At 38.7% G+C, this 20,891-nt stretch overlaps 1 protein-coding gene across 6 annotated transcripts in view; it reads left to right on the top strand.

The window, feature by feature from the left end:
* The window catches only part of lrch2 (leucine-rich repeats and calponin homology (CH) domain containing 2), a 99,270-nt gene that overhangs the window by 57,330 nt on the left and 21,049 nt on the right, over positions 1–20,891 (top strand). For 2 of the 6 annotated variants that reach the window (XM_067438524.1, XM_067438527.1), the window contains 3 exons: positions 7,815–7,863; positions 9,735–9,773; positions 10,741–10,881. In XM_067438524.1, the coding sequence (XP_067294625.1) occupies positions 7,815–7,863; positions 9,735–9,773; positions 10,741–10,881 (229 nt within the window). The remainder of the gene's footprint in view (positions 1–7,814; positions 7,864–9,734; positions 9,774–10,740; positions 10,882–20,891) is intronic. The other 4 variants (XM_067438525.1, XM_067438528.1, XM_067438526.1 and 1 more) reach the window with 2 other exon arrangements.

The raw sequence follows: 20,891 nt of genomic DNA on the forward strand, positions 1-20,891 counted from the left end.
TTACACTTACTATTGTATGTGGAATTAATTTCATATATTGTTAGGACCATAATGGGTGAATTTTGACTTTTAACAGGCATGGTCAAGGTAATTTTCCTATTCAGAAGACCTTGGCCATAACTTAGCCGTTATTAGGAATAAAAGCCAGATGCAATAAGTTTAATTCTACTAAATCTGACATTTAACGTTCATTGCTAATATTTTTTAACATTAAGGATCATCTTGTCATTGAAATATCAATGTCAACATATTTTTTTATAAAAAGTATTTTTTCTTTATAGTCACTTATTATTGTATTTTATCCCCTCAATGATTTGTTTTAATTATAACAAGACATGAAGAGAAGAAATGTAACAATTATAAACATCCCCTTTGAAGTTTAAGTTTAATTGGGTGTTAGTACAATTATTTAAAATAAAACAATTGGGTGCAAATAAAACTATGTAGCAATAGCCTGACAAGATGTTGGGCCTGGGAACTTCCCATTGGCAGGGCTCAATCTGAGAGGCGGGATAAACGGTTGTCTTTCAAATTCACTCTGCACGCTACAACCAACCAGAGCAACGAAGAAGGTGAAGTGGAACTAATTGATACATTAAACTTTCGCTGTATCTGGTCGGCAAAACTCTGAACACATCTTCCTTTCTTAAGAATGATTTCAGTGCCATTCTTTTCTCAAAGAAAAGCTTAACTCTTAGTCTTCCAGAGTCGCGGCCAAAGCCAATTCGAAAGACCGCTGTTTGCCAGCTTCTTTGTTTACAAGTAGCACGCGGAACCTCCGCAACTCTGTCGTCATTATATTAAGCCTGCCCACCGACTCTATACACAATGTGATTGGTCTGACCAGAGTTTGATTTTTACAGCTCCCAATTCAACGAAGAGTTGCTAGACTACCCTGGCTGCAAATTAGCTTTGCTGCCGCTAGGGTGCGTCTAGATTTCTAAGCTAATGTAGCAATAAAACTGACATCATATTGTCATTGTAACTGACAGTACAAATTACATCATATCAAATTAACTAAAAGTGCACCATATAGTCTGATTTCTCTCAAAGTGTACTGTATGTGTTCATGCATGTTAGTGGGATTGGTTTTTACAGGATGATTTTTCCATGGCAGAATATGGTGCATGAAACTTCAGCAGCACAACAGCCACATCGGCGATTGCCTGCACACTTACTTACTGTGAGCAGACTTGGTAGTATGGGCTTCAGACATTTTGATGGCAGGGGTGTGCCAAAGTTGCAAGTTAGTGGCATGTCGTATGAACCAGAAAAGCCCCTCGTTGGATGTGGCCTCTGATCCCACTACTTGTGGAAGGGAGAGCATCAATTCCAGAAGTTCCACTGGTGTAGATTTCTATCCTGAAATCATCAAATGTCTTAGCTGCATCTTGCTCTGTCAAGGTGTCTGCCTCTTCAAAGTTGGCTAAGTATTGCACTGGGTCAGAAGCCATAGCAGCATGTTTAGTCCCCACATTGCTCAAACAGTCATCTCCAGCAGAGGTGGTAAAAGTACTCAAAAGTTATACTCGAGTGAAACTATATATACCTAAATAAAAAAATACTCCAGTTAAAGTAGAAAGTCCTCCATTCAAACATCACTTGAGTAAAAGTACAAAAGTATCTGATTTAAAACGTACTCGAGTACCAAAAGTAAAAAGTAAATATTCTAATTAACTGTAAATATCAATAAGCGGATATAATCTTTTGGGACTCGTATGCAATGCTTTAATTGAACAAATGATAAGATTAGATACTGCAATTAAGAATTTGTTAGATTTGCAATTAATAAGAGACAATGAAGCACCTTAAGGCAGTATAGGGGTTAAACTTAAAATAGACATGTTCCATAACATTATAAAACAGATGAGGAGCAAGATAATATTAACTAATTCAATATTAATTCAAAAGCCATAACCACAATGACATATTACATAACAATTAGTTAATAGTCATGTGCCTCAACAAGTCATAATATAATTTTGCCAATTGTTATGATTAATGATGAATTAAACACAACTGAGAGTCAGAATGCATGGCTTTGAATACATGAATTTACATTATTAGTTAATGTAATGTGTTATTAGGGAATTAATGATGTCACATTTAATTAATAGCAATTCATATATTACTTAATCTATTAATCATAGAGAATGTTCATTAGTTGCTGATGCAACAATCATTAATAAATGGTTAAGTTCTTCATTTGTAATACATTAAGTCATGATTATCTGTGCATTAGTTAGGCATGAATTATAATAGTGCACTTGTATTGTAAAATGTTACCAATATTTTCATAGTTAATTGTGTGCCGCAAAATAAAAAGTTGGGTAAACACTGAGCTAACGTTAGTGTGGCAAACCTGACTTGTCAGCTTTTCCAAGTCTTTACCCGACTGGATCATCCATGACCGACCAGACCAGTTTGGAAATCAAGTGTATAAATACTTAATACTTGGAGCGGGCATGGGGAAATGTATTGGAGTAAAAAGTAATCCTTGCCTTTAATATTGTAGTGGAGTAAGAGTAAAAGTAGATGCAAATAAAATATACTCAAGTAAAGTACAGATCCCCGAAAAAAATACTTAAGTAAAGTGTCAAAGTATTTTTACTTGATTACTTACCACCCCTGATCTCCAGTCAGAATATGTCCTTTAATCACTGTCTTTGACAGTGACGCATCAAGATGATAGAATACTTGATGGAGTGAAAGCATTTGCCACCTCACCAGTGCCATACTGCTGCCAGATCTCCTTCATCCCGAGTTCTTGAAAGTATGGGCTGTAGTGGAGAAGCAATGCAAATGCGTCTGCATCACCGGAGAATATGACAACTCTCACCAGATGTAAGACCACAACATCCACCAGCAACCTGGCATCAGCCTCCTTAATCCAGTTTAAAGGGATCCCATGGTGTTGAGACTTGTATGGCTTAATATAACATAAATGATGTCTCTTACTGAATTATGTAGTAGAAAACCCATGAAAGATCTACGTTATTTTAAAAATCGATTTTATATTTGGACCATGGGCGGCGCCATTTTGTTTGCGTTCTAGGTTGATGACGTAGAGTGGTTGAACTCCTCAATCAGCTGGCATTACCCGTAGCTATTTTTACCACAACGCAACTCGAAAATTGTTTCAGAGTTAAACAAAACCAATGAATTCCTTTGTAATTATACTTAAAACACACTCAAACATACATGTGCACACAAACTCACCTACACAAGTCACAAACAGATCGGCCGGCGCGCACACGACAGGCTCTGTCTCAATCGAGATGTTGGGCTGCTCAGTCTCCACGACAGGGGCTGAATCTGAAATCGACCCTATACCCTTAAATAGGGCATTATTTGAAGGGACGGACATTTGTAGTGTTGTCCGACACCATAGTGGACATGTTCGAGTGCAGTCATTCAGTCTCACGTTCCACTGCAATAACGAGTGTAAGCCGATTTACAAACAGCTGTCCGACTTCACGCACCCAAACATACATGTGCACACAAACTCTCTCTCTCTCACAGACTCACACACACCCCAACAGATCGGCGCGAACACACACACACACACACCCCCCCCCAACAGATCGGCGCGAACACACACACACCCCAACAGATCGGCGCGAACACACACACACACGCACGCACTGCGTGCGCGCATACATAACCCTCAATCTATTCCCTGTGTTGATATCCTGTTCAACACATCCTGTTCCCTAGATAGACTGTTGATAGTAGATTAACTATAATGCCTAATGTGACCAGCAGAGGGAAATATCTAGGTAGGACGTACGATGGGATAAAGTAACGTGAGGAAGAGAGGCAGGATGTTTTGGTGATGATGCATGCGATTGAGACAGAGCAGTCTGTCAGAGGTGTGTGTGTGCGCGCCCGCCGATCTGTTTGTGACTTGTGTAGGTGAGTTTGTGTGCACATGTATGTTTGAATGTGTTTTAAGTACAATTACAAAGCAATTCATTTGTTTTGTTTAACTCTGAAACAATTTTCGAGTTGCGTTGTGGTAAAAATAGCTACGGGTAACGCCAGCTGATTGAGGAGTTCAACCACTCTACGTCATCAACCTAGAACGCAAACAAAATGGCGCCGCCCATGGTCCAAATATAAAATCGATTTTTTAAATAACGTAGATCTTTCATGGGTTTTCTACCACATAATTCAGTAAGATACATCATTTATGTTATATTAAGCCATACAAGTCTCAACACCATGGGATCCCTTTAAGAGGTTTGGGATCTCTTCGCCACTAGCTGCCTTTGCTGGTAGCACCTCATCTTCAATGACAATAGAGCTGACAATGGCAGTATAATTGTCATTGGCTCGATTGCACACCATATCCCAAGCTAACCGTTTTCGCTTGTTCTTCTCGAAAACGCCCAGAACTTGTCAAGTTGCTGAGGGATAGGTGTGTGTCTCTTCATGCCAATGATGTCGATGCATGTTTTAACGAGTTTGTATGCCCATATAATCTTAAGATATTTAGGTTAAACTTATTTGGCTTGCTGTCTACTAATGAGGGACTCGATGAAGCAGCTTCAAATCGAGCTGTGATATACCCCCAGAGTGACTAAATGATTATGTAGCGCAAGGTACCTAAGGTAAAAGGTGGAGTTTTGGGAAGTCGTGGGATGCTGGAACATCTGAGACTGAGGAGAGGTAAGCAGCTGTTTATATACTCTGGTTGTTGGTTGGAAGATTAAATGGGAGCACTCTTACCAAAATTATGAGCCAGTACACTGCATGTGCTCCCCTTCTTTCAGGGTCATCTCGATGTAAGAATCTAGTACAAGATGGATGAGCTCCAGCTCTTGGCAGAGGGATGATGTTGTGCTGATGATGGGACTGATGACAGTACCTAAAGTAGGGAATTGTGCTAGAGGCATCTGCCGAATCTTCAACATGAAGTCTACCACAACATGAGTGGCATAAGTAGACTCAGGACTCCATTGGGTAAGATCAAGTCGAGGCTTAATCTCACTGACAAGTTTTGACTTGTTGACATGAGCTGGAAGGTCACCATCAAACGGGAGATGCTGAAAACGCATCATGAGAAAGTATCTGCCGGATACTCATGCCCCGCTCCTTAGCAATGTCCATATGTGCCTCGGCCATGTCTTTGAGTGAGACTAACTTCTGCTCCTTTATACTGATTGTCAGTGTCTTCTGTGGTTTTGTTGAACTGAGGTAGTTTTCTCTTTGATACAGTGGTGCTCATTTTCTTGGTCTTCTCAACTAACCTCCCCTGCCTGTTCAAGATACCATGAGCCTTGACAAAGGTAGTTTATGCAGTCACATTCTGCATAAAGAAAGGAATTCCACATACCATAATTAGCCAAAATAGAGGTATTACAAGTGTATAAACATTCAGAAACATATATGTTGGATTTTCATCATCATCCGATGGCGGCCATATTTGATTTGACCACTACGTCATTTGTGGCACTATGGCGGACGAGCACCTCTGTGATTTTTCATGTCTAGGGACCCACTAACTCAGTTCAAGTGAGAAATTCCGACAACACCAAATTGCGAACGGGTCTACAGGCCAGGTCCAGGATTAGTTATGGTAAGAGGTGGGACCTTTTCCGCGAAACGTTCGCTAAGCTGCTGTCGAATCACAACACGGGAAGCGCTGGCACAATCAGAACTCCTTACATATTTCTGAAGGAGGGACTTCATAGAACAAGGAAATCATCAGGCCGCTTTTAGGTCTGAGAAAACAGCGGTATACAAATAATTGTGTGAAAAATACAGTTTTTTTACATGTCAAACATGAACTCATGTTATATTCCACACTGTAAACACAATCAAAGCTTCGAAAACACATGAAAAACAGGACCTTTAATCTCTAAGATCTCTTTGTTGATTGTGGAACCACCCTTTTTTAATAAAATAAAAAAAAAACAGAACAGAGATGAAGGTGATAACAAGTTGAAGAAGCTATAGATTTGACAGTTGAACAGGTAGAGACAGGTATGTATACCTACACCTGGGAATAGCGTTTTTCTTTTTTCAGACCTGTGAAATTGTGTATTGAAACACTAGTGTTGTCTTGTTGTCATATCCTAGCAACATTTATTCTCAGATTTGTTCCTTGGTATAACTGTGCTAAAGTTACAGATTTTGTCTTATTCATAACTGCAGTCTTAATCCTGAGGTCTGCATTAGAGAATCGCACTATGGCCCTGTTTTACACCTGGTAATAAGATCAGGGGTGCAGTATGTTAATGTTGGGCCCCGGTCATAGAACGATGGTGTGGGCCCCTAACAACAATGTAATTTTGTCATGTTAATATTGACATGTAAAATTTGTCCATTAGATCAAAAGATCTGAAAAACCCTTACATTTACCTGTCAACCCTGTCATTAAGTGGGTATGCGGCTCCCTCGTCCACTTGTGATCTGATCGACCAAAACACATCTTAATAATGTAGGTGTAAACAACGACTAATGACTGAACCAGGGCATCAGTTGCGCTTACTAATGTGCCAGAAACACGTTATTTTGTTATACTGGTTAAAACTCGTTTCATATCCTGATAGCAATCAATAATAAAAGTGATCTAAGTATTAAAACATTACATATATCTTCTGTGGAAGTCTTAGGACCAAAAAATGTCAGAATGCAATGATACGATGCCCATTCCTCAGCGCACCCTACTCAAGCAGACATCCTATGTCACCAGCCCGTTCCATGAGGCTATGCCGAGCTGTTGAGGCCCAGAGCTCCACAAACAAACCGCAGCCACATTTTACAATAACTGCTGAACCAAAACAACCAGCGTATGCTGTGTTCACACCATGTTAATTAGTTGGAAGATGGAAACCCGTGACATTGTACCCCGGAGTTGTTCATGTCCTCAGACTCTGATTAATGTGTTTGTATGTCAATGACATAATGAATCTCACAAGCAATAGAGTTAACAGTGGGCATGTGAGCATCATAACTGGACCACGGAGCATGGGAGAAGGTGGCCTGGTCTGATGAATCACATTTTCTTTTACATGAGAAAAAAGCAAGCCGGCGGTGACAGTGTTCTGCTGGGAAACTACTACCATGCCATGTTACAGTTGTTTTCTTTTGTTTTTTTAACTTTCTGTTCATCAGCCAATCCTGATTTCAGCACTGATAATAAGAAATATTTCTTGAGCCGCAAATATACACATGAGAATGATTTCTGAAGAATCACATGACACTGATGACTGGAGTAATGATGCTGAAAACTACATTGGTGCTTCATGTGTAAATGTAATTATAGTGGGATTTATGATATTGGAAACATAATAATAATAATAATAATAACAAACGTTGTGTACAAAGGCATATTTGATAATGATTCTTTGGAGGGTTGAATTTGACAGATACTGCAGGGCACATCATATCTGTAACAGACCTGGCATTGTCTGCAGATAGCAATCCCACACTTAATGTTACAGCTCCAGACATGCCTCTCACTGCCTGAAAATGTTACCCCAGAGCAAACAAATTAAGGATAATGTAGACCGTTAATCTGCTGGAATTATGACCTGTCAAATATCAAATGCAGGTCAATGCACATGTGCATTTGGTCACATTTGTTGTGCACAGTAAAAGAAATAGCATAGAGCCTCGCATCACCCTCGTCCTTCACAGACAGACCAGACACGTGAAGGAACTAGCAACACATCAGGCCTCACACACTCATTCCCATACAAGTACACATAAGTACACACATTCGTTTCTTAGTACAATCGCCTCTAAGCCCCTATTTTTATGTTTTGGTGGTCCATGTCACTCTATGTTTCTGTTTTTCTTTACAGTGCATCACTAGATGAAGGAAGCAGCTCAGCCTCTGCCTTAAGTGGACAGGTAACAATATATACATGTTTACACACACACACACACACACACACACACACACACACACACACACACAAAATCATACATGCCTGCATTGAATGCAATAATGCATGTAGTTCCATGCTCAATTTGCCTAACCTAGTAAGAAATGCAGGCTGCTTTTACATCAGATAGTCACTATGAATGAAAGGGTTAAAGTGCATTAAATTTAATTTCTTTGCGTTCTTCTTAAATATGAGACTGGCTTCTTCATACAAGCCCTTGTTTGATAGTAGCACTGACAGCACTTTTGTCAGTGTAAAACATTGATTCTTTTGTCCATTTATCATGTTGACTGTTATCTGATTTGTTAACTCATCACCAGACCCACATGGAGTTTGCACCCATTCTATCGTTATTTTTACCCCCCGCCCATGCGTGTTCATTTACGTGTGTAATATTTTTTACATTTCATTTAATAATTTAGCAGATTCTTTTATCTAAAGCGACTTACAAATGAGAGCAATTCAAGCAAATTTCCTCAAATTTCATTCAAGCAAAAAAGTGCTGCTTTCCTGTAGCTCAACTAGTAGAGCATGGCGCTAGCAACGTCAAGGTCATGGGTTCGATTCCCAGGGAAAGCAAGAACTGACAATAATGTTAAATGTGTACATTGAATGCAATGTAAGTGGCTTTGGATAAAAGCGTCTGCCAAATGCATAAATGTAAATGTAAATGTAAGCAAATAAACAAACAAGGGCAACAGCCCTTATTTTGACTACTAAAGATGCATTCAGTATTTCTTTATCTAGTGTTAATATCCATGTTTTTCATGTACTGAAGTATCAATACCACAATGACGTTAGACTCTGCAATCAACTGACATTGATCATCATGATTATTTCTAAGTTTGCTTACACGTTAGATTACAAATGCTCACTGTTATCTAGGAGTTTTCCCTCAATAAACCCCTAATTACTGTTGTAGTGGTTATATTTTGGTAAGGGGTAGGGTTAAGGGTTTTTAGCGTTTTAGAATATGGTCATGCAGAATAAGGCATTAATATGTGCATTATAAGTACTGATAAACTGCCAATATGCTACTAATATGCATGCTAATAAGCAAATGGTTAATGGTGAAAATGTGTACCTAATCTAAAGTGTTACCCTAAGTTTATGTACATTACACTGTTATTAGTGTGTTTTAGAGAGCCATCTAAACAGTAATTAATTCCCTTACCCATCTCATAAACAGAATCTTGGGCATCACTACTCAGATTTTGTTCCATCATCAACTAATTCCACCATGTCTTAGTATTGTTTGCATACACTTTTTTGTCTTTGATGTCTTCTGGCTTTAGACAGTTCTTTTCTGCTGCTTTGACAGTTCTGATTCTTTCGTTGCCTCTGCTTGTTAAGCATAAAGTGTGTTCAGTTTTCTAATTTTTTTTCTTTGCATTACTAAATAGCACTACTACCGTATCTAGGCTGCAGCAGCCAATGAGCTAGAGGATTCTCTCTGATGTTTATTTTTACTCTAAATACATTGAGCAGGGTGGCCCGCATCATGCATAATTAAAACATTAAATGTTAAGAGTACAGTCTTCAATCTCATGTGTACATCATTCAGATGACTCTTCACAAAAACACTATTTCTTCATGTGTAAAACTCTTTAAATTTACACTAAACTACTGAATGTATCTTTAGGCTTTCAGATACTAATATCAGTATAGTACCAGCCCTCCCCCATCAGTGCATAAAACGTAAAATAGTCTGCAGATTCCATCTGGGCCTGCTCATGTCATTGTGTTTGAGAATTTTATTCTTACTCATTCTGTATTACTGGTTTTATTTCTTTGTGTGTTTTTTGTCTGTGTGTGCCTGTACTTTTTTTTTTTAAGGAGACTGATCTCACTGATGAAGATGCGGCTTTCTCTGAGGTCACTCTTCCTCCATCACATTCCTCCTCATTCATTTCTATCTTTACAGTAAAGTTTCTAAAGTCCAAGATTCTTGTTGTAGGTTTACTCATTTGTGCTACGGTTCAAAAGTTTGGTATTGATATTTTTAATAAATGTATACTTTTATTTAGAAATGTATTTTATTGATCAGTGACAGTTAAGACATTTATTTAAAAAAATAATGTAAATATTGTATGTTTTTTGTATGAACCCTGAAAAAAAGGGTATTGTGGTTTCCACAAAAATTCTAAGCAGCACAACTGTTTTCAACATTGATAATAATAATAATTGTTTCACGAGCAGCAAATCAGCATATTAAAATGATTTCCGAAGGCCACTGTGCCATTCATGTACCACTGAAGACTGGAGTAATTATGCTGAAAATTCACCTTTACTATCACAGGGATAAATTACATTTTAATATATATTTACTTAGAAAATAGTTATGTTAAATTGTAACAGTATTTAACAATATTTCAGTTTGAACTGTATTTTTGAACAAATTAATGCAGCTTTGGTGAGGATAAGAGACTTCTTTCAAAAACATGCAAAAAAAAGTCCCATAGTGTATAGTTCACCACATTTTGTTCACCTGTGTCTTACATCACAAGCTAAAACAAAATCCAATTATAATATAACTAATTTCATAAAAACACTTTTGCTGGAAACCAATGCCCTAGATGCAAAATATTGCTAATTGGTTTGTAGTTTTCAAAACATTCCTACTGATATTTTCATGCTTTTGATTATTTGTCATTTTTGCTGTTTCATCAAAAACTCATCTGTGTTAGCCAACCACATAACATTATCTCTGAATGTCAGTGCAGCACTGGCAGAAATATAGGTTATAGTTTTGCCAACTAGTCCAAAATACTCTCACACTGGCCTCAGGCCTCTTTATAGTTGGGTCCTGTCATTAACTGTAATTTTGTGATTTATCCCTCAGCCTTCTTCCTCTTGTTCGTTTGATGGAAGTTTGAAATCAGAAAGCAGTGACTCAGAACCAAGATGGCCAGAGGTTCCTCCTGTTCTCAACCAGAATGAGGATCGAAGAAGAAACAAGTACCTGAGAAAAGACTACCTGAAGGTACACACCCAAGCACGCACATGTTCTTGGTTTTTCTCACACTCACACTCACATGCTTTGTTTTTCTCATGTATCCCTCTCTCTCACTCACTTGTTCTGTCAAAGACATTCACGTCATACACAACCACACATGCATTTAATCAATTCATGACACTTAAGACTTGTGTATGTATTTATGTTGCTTGGCTATTTATTGATAAATATTTTAGGAGGGTTTTTTTGTGTAGTGTTGATAGATATGTATCAGTATACAGTAAAACGATATATCATGATAATAAACAGGCATTTTGTTATCATAGGTACTTCAAAATACAGTGAATAATTATTTATTTAATTTAATTATTCGCACATGGCGGAACAAGTGAACGTTGAATGAAATCTGCTATATAACACAATATTTTATAGTGCAGAGATTCTTTATGTTAGTGAGTAAATACACAGATCCGCTGTGTATCGTTTATTTTATTTCATTTTGTGATTTCAACGCAATGAATGTTTCCGCGACAGCAATCGATTCAAGCGAGTCAATGCACGAACCACCGATACTAAAAAGAGCGGCCACAAGCACTGCATGATTTCACAAATGCATTCCAGTGCCAGATCGCCTCTCATGTAACTCTATTAATCAGCTAGAGATGCTTAATTTGCATTACATACAACAACTCAAGGTGCAAGAAAAGCTATCTGCCACCATCACTTGCGATACTTCGGCTGCGTCTCAAACGCATGCAGTGACAGTGTGAACAAGCCACTTATTCTTTGGCTTTTGCCTTGAGATTGGGGGTTACCATCAACATGCCTGTGGACACTGCCCACTAGCGGTCTACATGGTCTGCATGTGTTATTGATTAAGATTAAGATATACTTTATTGTCCCACAAGGGAAATTTGTTTTGGACTCTGTTTGCTCCGCAGTTTTTACAAAGACATCCTCTCATAAAACGTATACTCATTTACATTAAATAGGTACATATACAGTAGGCACATTAACACCTTTCATTGGCAGTTTTTCCACACAAAAAAACACCTTCTTAATTACAACTCCCATATTGCACATCCACAGCCTCAATAATATACATATTAGACAATTACATAATGCACAACCCCCCATTTAACTACAGATTGCATAACTAACATATTGCACACCCCAATAGCCTACAAATTGCATGGATGACATAATCCACATTATCTAAGCATTATTTGATGACATAGTGAATGGTCCAACAGTCTATACACTTTCAGTCCTCACATGTTACATTATCCTAATAGCCTACTTATTGCATGATAATATAGCTTACATATTAGTGTTAATAAACTTAATGGACATAGGCAAAAATGAGTGTTTATATCGATTCAACCTGTACTTAGGAACTCTGAATCTTGTGCCAGAGGGTAAAAGCTAGATTTTTGGTATCTTTACAGTTGCACAATTGCAAAAATAACAATTGCAAATTGACGAAGACAACAATGCAGAAGTATAAATGAAAACCAACGCGTAACTTGCGGCCTTAAATGATAAATCAGCCTTAAATGATATCGGAGTAAAGAGGTCAGTGGAAAGTTCTCCAAACCAGCAGGGAATGTTTTATTTGCATAAAGAAAACTTTCCTGGCTAACGAATAGAGAACGTTAGGATATCTGTTCTGGGAACCTTCTGAGAATGTTCTGGAAACCAAAAATTGTTAACTGGGAATACAGCCTTTACCTCTGTAACCCTGTAAACAAAGCAGCTGTCCAAGATGCTACATTTCTTTCTTTAAGGATAAAAAGGGCTTTTGAAAGGTAGTGTTAACTCTGTGTTTTTTTTTCCTGCTGGACAAGTAAGACAGTACTAGTAGCACACTTGTTCGCTTAATTCATACAGTTGCAGAGTTTTCTTTGTTGTGCCTTCTCATTTTGCTGTGTGCATTATCGGTAAATATCAATTATTTTGTGCTAGCTATGAGAGGGAGCAATTCACCTTTACTTCAGGTTAGTTTGTTGGTGTATGACAATTAGAAATTAGACTGCACAGAAATGGAAACTGAACTACAGGTAGCCCTAATACACAATAAATGTATTCACGCAATGCTGATGTTAAAGGCATACTTCATCAATTTATCTCCTCCTCATATCCCCCTGAGACGAGAGATTTATATATTTTATTTCTGGAAAAAATGCTCAGATGATGCAAATAGCATGAAAGTGTAAACGTGCCAGACTGAACATGCACTGTGAATGTATGCCACGTGAATGTAATCTGCATCCACATGAGCCAAAGATACATTGTCTGGCTTTTCTCAGTCTAGAAGGCACCAAATTCAAAAATATTTCCACTACATAAATGACCCAGTTTAAATTCAAATTCATCTTCCCAGCACTGAAGTACCCCTTTAACATTAACAATTAATGTAAACAAAGTATAATTAGTAAGGTTTGATGTAATATTAAGCGATCGTTAGATTTAATCGTCGCAATTTATTGCAATGCTTTTTTCCCTTAGTTGGTCAGAACAAAAGTGGATGTTTGCAACTTCAGATGACATTCTTATGTTGGTCATACTTTCGAATAGCCTAGAAATCTAGACGCACCCTAGCGGCAGCAAATTTAATCTACCAGCGAGTGTCGTCTAGCAACTCTCAATACCCTTCTGAGCTGTGTTCCCCTAACTCTTGCCAGGCCAATCAGATCGTGTATAGCATCGGTGGGCGGGGCCATAAGGACGATGGCCGAGTTGTGTTTGCGTACTTCTAGTAAACAGAAACTGCCGAACGGCGGTCTTTCGAATCAGCTTTGACCGTGACTCTGGAAGACTTGGAGTTAAGGTTTTCTCTGAGAAAAGAAGAAAGAACGGCACTGAAGTCATTCTTAAGAAGGGAAGATGTGTTCGGAGTTTAGCCGACTGGATACGGCGAATGTTTAATCGATCAACAAGCTCTGTTTCACCTTCGTTGCTCTGGTTGATGTAGCGCTATCATATCGCGTTCAGAGGGAGTTTGAAAGACAAACGTTTATCCGCCCCTCGGATTGAGCCCCTTCTATGGTGAGTTTCCAGACCCAACATCTTGATGTGGGTCTGGCTTGTCAGGCTAACTTTCGAACAGTAGAGTCTATGATTTCAAATGACAGTATCCACACCGGCGCGGTGACTGACAGCCGCACATTCTCCTTTAAAACATTGGATTCATCCACGCTGTGCCGTGCTTAGGCACAACTAACGTGAAGTTGATAATTCTGTGAATAACTGCAATTGCAGATTTCTATCAGAGATGGTGACAAAAAAGGAAAAACTACAGACTGCAGCTTTAAAGACTTAATTGGCTTTTCAAATTTAAACATTTTTATATTTTTATCTGGTCTAGGCTACAACATGCCCTGATATTAATGTTCTAAAAAAAAAAAAAAGCTTACATTTAATCTTGGTTGATTAAAAAATCTAATACCACATTATTAAAATCTAAATAACTGTATTATTAAATGGACCTGAGCTCACATTGTAGCAAAGTTCATAATAAGGAAGAAGGAGGTGGAAACCGGCAAACTTTTAAAAAACGTTAATCAAATAAATAAACAAAAAACGAAAGTAACACGGGCAGCCTCTTACAAACGACTGCCACGCACACACATAATAAAACATTAACAAAACCATAAAATAAAGTCCAGGCCCTGTCCTCTCTCGTCCTTTACTAGTGTCGCTCGTCCTTATCGCCCGCATCTGCCGAATCTGGCAGATTGTTTTGATAGCAGCTGGATCTGAAATATGTGTCAGCGTAATGGAGGCAAGCTAATGAGAACTGTGCAGGTAATCTTCCGTTATTTCAAGATGCTCACTTCGTCTAGTGGCCAATGGAAAATTACGCAGCATTTAGCCTAATCGTTAGAGCGTCAGACTCCCGTGCAGAAAATAACCGAGTTCGAGCCCCGCTCGGAGCGGGCAGTGTGAATTTATATCAACATTCACTCAGTTTTGTCTTTAGTGATTTTGCCTTCAAAAAAATACAGCAGCGTTTTAGCAGCAATGTTTTATTTTGGCATAAATTGAAAGCTTTCAATTTGAAAAATTCTGAAAGACATTCAAGAGTCTGTGGAATAGATCGCTAGACACACCTCTAAAAGAGCCGTCATGAAATGTCATTATAAAACGAACAGTGAACCATTGAAACGTTTGCCTATATCGCGGGGCGTCAGCACCAACACGTTAATAATAACAACTCAAATTCAGCTTCCTTTTTATCAAAAAATATTGACAAGAACCAGCAAAAAGGTGCCATGCTTCGTCTTGTGGTGCCGACTGATTCTTTTATTTGTGACAACTTCGTTGCAGATTAGACACACCAGCTTTGTATTCACAAAACCAGGTAGGATGCATACAGTCTTCCCATTCTTGTTTGTCCTGTTTTCACTGTTAACTTTCCTCTTTAGACTCCTCTTTAGTGCTATCTTAAATGTTAACATCACTCTGCACTCGATGTAATAATCGTTTAGCCTACCTCCAAAACGCAAACGATTGCAAAAAAAAATGCAGTTTACTACGTGAGGATGCCAAGGAATAATTCTGAGCGTAAAAATATGCTACGTGACGTCAAATAACAAGCAAATTAAAATACATTTATAATTCACAATATGGAAAGTGGAAATAATAAAACATCGTTCGTTAAGAGCAATCAAACATGCCAATAACGGGCTTATTCAAATCCTCTTTTATGTTTTGAGTTATTTTTATTTATTTATTTATTTAAATAATTGTTATAATTATATAAATTAAATAATTTAAATTATCCCATGACTATATTCTGGCCTGCCATCTAGTGTCGATTATTTTTTTTTGCCCCATGGCCAAATATACTTGCCAACTCCTGCCGTATAACATAATAAAAGCTACTTGAAAATTTGATGATGCTACATGCCCATTAGAATACGCCTAGTCTCAGCCTCTGATGTCTTGCCCCAGATGTTGTTAAAATGCCTGACTGATTCCTAATTCTATCCTTATCTAAAACATGGCAGTTCAGGAAGTTTATAAGAAGATTATTCTTTTGAGGTGCTTTAGAAGCACTGCATGGCGAATTTAGCATCAGTTCCTAGTCCTTTGGTTATAATGTTCAAATCTTTTCTTGTGATCTTGCACATAATTAGCTGTAATTGTTATACATTAAAGGGGTGATGAATTGAGAAATCAACTTTCCCTTGAGCTTTTGATACAGTGCCTTGCGAAAGTATTAAGCCCCATTGAACTTTGCGACCTTTTGCCACATTTCAGGCTTCAAACATAATGATATGAAACTGTACGTTTTTATGAACAAGTGGGACACAATCATGAAGTGGAACAAAATTGATTGGATATTTCAAACTTTTTTAACAAATCAAAAACTGAAAAATTGTCCGTGCAAAATTATTCGGCCCCCTTAAGTTAATACTTTGTAGCTCCACCTTTTGCTGCGATTACAGCTGTAAGTCGCTTGGAGTATGTCTCTATCAGTTTTGCACATCGAGAGACTGAAATTTTTGCCCATTCCTCCTTGCAGAACAGCTCGAGCTCAGTGAGGTTGGATGGAGAGCGTTTGTGAACAGCAGTTTTCAGTTCTTTCCACAGATTCTCGATTGGATTCAGGTCTGGACTTTGACTTGGCCATTCTAACACCTGGAAATGTTTATTTTTGAACCATTCCATTGTAGATTTTGCTTTATGTTTTGGATCATTGTCTTGTTGGAAGACAAATCTCCGTCCCAGTCTCAGGTCTTTTGCAGACTCCATCATGTTTTCTTCCAGAATGGTCCTGTATTGGGCTCCATCCATCTTCCCATCAATTTGAACCATCTTCCCTGTCCCTGCTGAAGAAAAGCAGGCCCAAACCATGATGCTGCCACCACCATGTTTGACAGTGGGGATGGTGTGTTCAGGGTGATGAGCTGTGTTGCTTTTACGCCAAACATAGCGTTTTGCACTGTTTCATCTGACCAGAGTACCTTCTTCCACATGTTTGGTGTGTTTCCCAGGTGGCTTGTGGCAAACTTTAAACAACACTTTTTATGGATATCTTTAAGAAATGGCTTTCTTCTTGCCACTCTTCCATAAAGGCCAGATTTGTGCAGTATACGACTGATTGTTGTCCTATGGACAGAGTCTCCCACCTCAGCTGTAGATCTCTGCAGTTCATCCAGAGTGATCATGGTTCCTCTTGGCTGCATCTCTGATCAGTCTTCTCCTTGTATGAGCTGAAAGTTTAGAGGGACGGCCAGGACTTGGTAGATTTGCAGTGGTCTGATACTCCTCCCATTTCAATATTATCGCTTGCACAGTGCTCCTTGGGATGTTTAAAGCTTGGAAAATCATTTTGTATCCAAATTCGGCTTTAAACTTCTCCACAACAGTATCTCGGACCTGCCTGGTGTGTCTTCATGATGCTCTCTGCGCTTTAAACGGACCTCTGAGACTATCACAGTGCAGGTGCATTTATACGGAGACTTGATTACATTTACATTTAATCATTTAGCAGACGCTTTTATCCAAAGCAACTTACAAAAAAGGGTAGAGCAATAGAAGCAACGAAACAAACAAGGCCAGCAACCTGTAAGAGCTGTAAGAAATCTCAATTAATTAGCACAGTACACAATTTTTTTTTTTTTTTTTTTTTTTAATAGCCAGCTACAACAAAAACTCACGTACGCAAAATACAGAACACTGGATTTTGATAGCTATGATAACAACCCATTAGGACTAAGGCTGATGCCCCAACTGTTGTCGTTAATGCAGATTCAGTGGCCCAATGGGTTGGTTTTGTATGGCATTCTAGCTAAACGCGCAGCAATAACCATCTACAACAAAAACTCACGTACGCAAAATACAGAACACTGGATTTTGATAGTTATGATAACTATGTAACATACCCGCCTGAAGGCACAAATCCGGATGAGAGACGTAGATATGATCCAGGAGTGTGCGCTTTTTGGTCGTTGCTGTGGTGATCAGTAAGTGATTACACACAGGTGGATTCTATTTATCATCATTAGTCATTTAGGTCAACATTGGATCATTCAGAGATCCTCACTGAACTTCTGGAGAGAGTTTGCTGCACTGAAAGTAAAGGGGCCGAATAATTTTGCAAGCCCAATTTTTCAGTTTTCGATTTGTTAAAAAAGTTTGAAATATCCAATCAATTTCGTTCCACTTCATGATTGTGTCCCATTTGTTGCTGATTCTTCACAAAAAAATTACAGTTTTATATCATTATGTTTGAAGCCTGAAATGTGGCAATAGGTCGCAAAGTTCAAGGGGGCCGAATATTTTCGCAAGGCACTGTATATAAAAGGTCATGGTAATATAAGAATATCATCTAATTTTCAGAGCTGAAAACTTCCTTGTTAGTCAAAGTAAAGCTTTTATTGATACAGGGCCCAGAAAATTATCAATGTCAGATATCTTGATATCAATGTGCCTCATCTTGAAGTCATCGTGTGGCAAAAACACTTGTCTAGCTATCACCAGACCAAACTCAATTTAAGATTGAACATTGGTCTGAGGAGTCTGCTGTATTTTCTCCTGAACAAGAGGTGTGATGAACAAGCATTATTTGAATGAATCTGTAAGCAATTGGATAGTCCTTCAAACAATCACACTACAAGAGGTATGATCAACAGGGAACGACCCATCGCTTCTCTATCCGTCATCGTGTTAAACTCACCAATAGCACGAAAAGAAGATGATAAGCCAGTCTGTGATTGGTTCCTGCAAAATTGTAACAGAAGCAGTAGAATCAGGTAAACCCGGCAGATCAGGCTGGGTTTACCCAATCTAGCGAAACACTGCCTATACAGAATAATAAGGACGTCTAATTCAGTAGCCCCACCCTCCGACTCATAGAGCTGTTCAGAGCCAGCAGCAATAAAAATGCCGAAGAAAATAGCAAGATATTGCTATTATTTTTAACCCCAAAAAGTTCAAACGTCAGCTCATCAAACCATCGCTACATATAAGCTTCCTTCGGATCCTATTATTAGGAATGTGTGGTTGAACTTTATTTTTAATTAAATTCCAGCTCACATGGGGAAGACTGGTTTTGCAGACATATTAAAATTAAAACACGATTTCAAAACAGTCCCTCCCTCGTGAACTGACAGGGAAGCAGAAGCTCATTAAATATGCAAATCTTATCCAATCCTAGCTGTGGGCGTTTACTTCCAAGCCTTCAGTGCGGCACGCCCATCAAAACCCAGCGTTCACATTTCTAGATCACACCAAATTAAAACCGTCTCATTTCACTGTACCTTGCTGCTTTCACTTTATATAATCTCAAATAGTTGCTTAATGAGTTGCAAGGTTTGCCTGTATTCCTACATAAATTGCTCTTAAAATTTGAAAAACTATGGCACAATAATATACAAACAACTGCATGAACAAAAACAAGCACACCAACAAACACATCATGTCTTTGTTGAATTCATTGTGGAAACATTCACCGTGCAGGGTAGAAAACGTGAATTCCTAGGCTAGTGACCTCCACGAAAGATGTTGAAAATTAGTCACATGACCTGGATCCTTGTAAATGTGATGAGATTGGCAGGGTTGCTTTAAGCCTTACACTATAAAAGCACACATTTCGAATGGCAGCTAATGAGTCATGGAAACCGCTGGAGCATGTTAACATCTATATTGACGTGTCTGTGATGCTTTAAACACCCTGTAGACAGATGAAACCAATTGTTACAACATGTGTGGTGTGAAGACACAGAACACCAACATTTAAGCCTCTTCCCTGTTGAAAAGTAGGTTTGGGCCCTGGACAGCTTGCTGTTATTGGTTTATCAGCATAGTCTGCAGGAGTATAAAAAAAACAATGACCCAATTCATGCCTTCTGGTGTGGCTCATCCGGATTTAACTTCAAATGAGATGCTTTAGCACTGAAACTGAAGAGTGGTTCAAAACTGCTTCTGACCATTGTGCACATCTGATCCACAATTACAGGAAACATTTGATGGAGGATGTTAATGCAGGATTTACAGACTTTCCATCCTGCTCAGTGACTGTTTACACACTACACTTAACCAAGGGTCATCTTCTTTCTGAGGAAGGTTTTGCACTTGTAATTTAGAAGAATGGTTAGCACCACTTTTTACCCCGCATTGCATTGCCAAACCTCTACAGTATAAAACGATGTGGTGTTAGAATGTTACAACTAGATGCTTAGCAAAATACAGCCAATAGTGTGACTCATATTCAAGAGCTTTGGGCTATCGTAGTTTCAGCTTTGAGGGAAAAAACTGTCAAATGTTGCCTGAAAACATAACAACTGGATAAAGAAGAGACCATGTCATTCTTATATTTTATAGTCTTAAAAAAAGTTCAATGTTTGCGTGTTTTAAGCATACTTTGTGCCCCTGTGTCCTAGCCTGGATGCCAGCCTAATTTAGCCCCGCCCACAACATTTTTAGGCCGGGCGGTTCGGTCTGGACTCGATCCATAGAGGAGTAATTATCTCCGAACAGAAACGGTTCGGACCAATGAAATCATCAGGGCGGGCTTTAGATGATGATGGACAGATGATAAACAGTAACATAATCATCACGTCATCAAAGAGGCTTGGATTATATTTGGTCGAATCCTAAACGGAGAACTTGTTTGTATCTGCATTCACCTTCACAATTTCTCTCAGAAATGATGATCATGTTGGGTAAGTAGTCTGTGTATCATTAAATTATTGTTTTTTTTTTTTACATCACCGGCAAAGATCGTTTATTCCAGCGCGCGTGCAGACAGGGTTGCCAAGTTTTTACAATAAAACTCGCCAACTACTAACCCGAAACAATAGCTTTTCGAGGGGGTTCTCCGGGGAAAAAAGGCGTTTGGGGGGGGGGGGGGGGGGGGGGTAAAATGTGTGTTATTTTGGCAAGGTTGCCTACTAAAATTCGCACTCATGGCTCTATATATCACATAATAGTCGCTTCAACCCGCGGACATAGAAAACAACCCGCAGAAAAAAACGCGGACTTGGCAACACGGTTCAGTTGTGCTCTGTTGACATTTGACAATGCTG

Source organism: Pseudorasbora parva, chromosome 3 (assembly GCF_024679245.1).
Source record: "Pseudorasbora parva isolate DD20220531a chromosome 3, ASM2467924v1, whole genome shotgun sequence".
Lineage (NCBI taxonomy): Eukaryota > Metazoa > Chordata > Actinopteri > Cypriniformes > Gobionidae > Pseudorasbora > Pseudorasbora parva.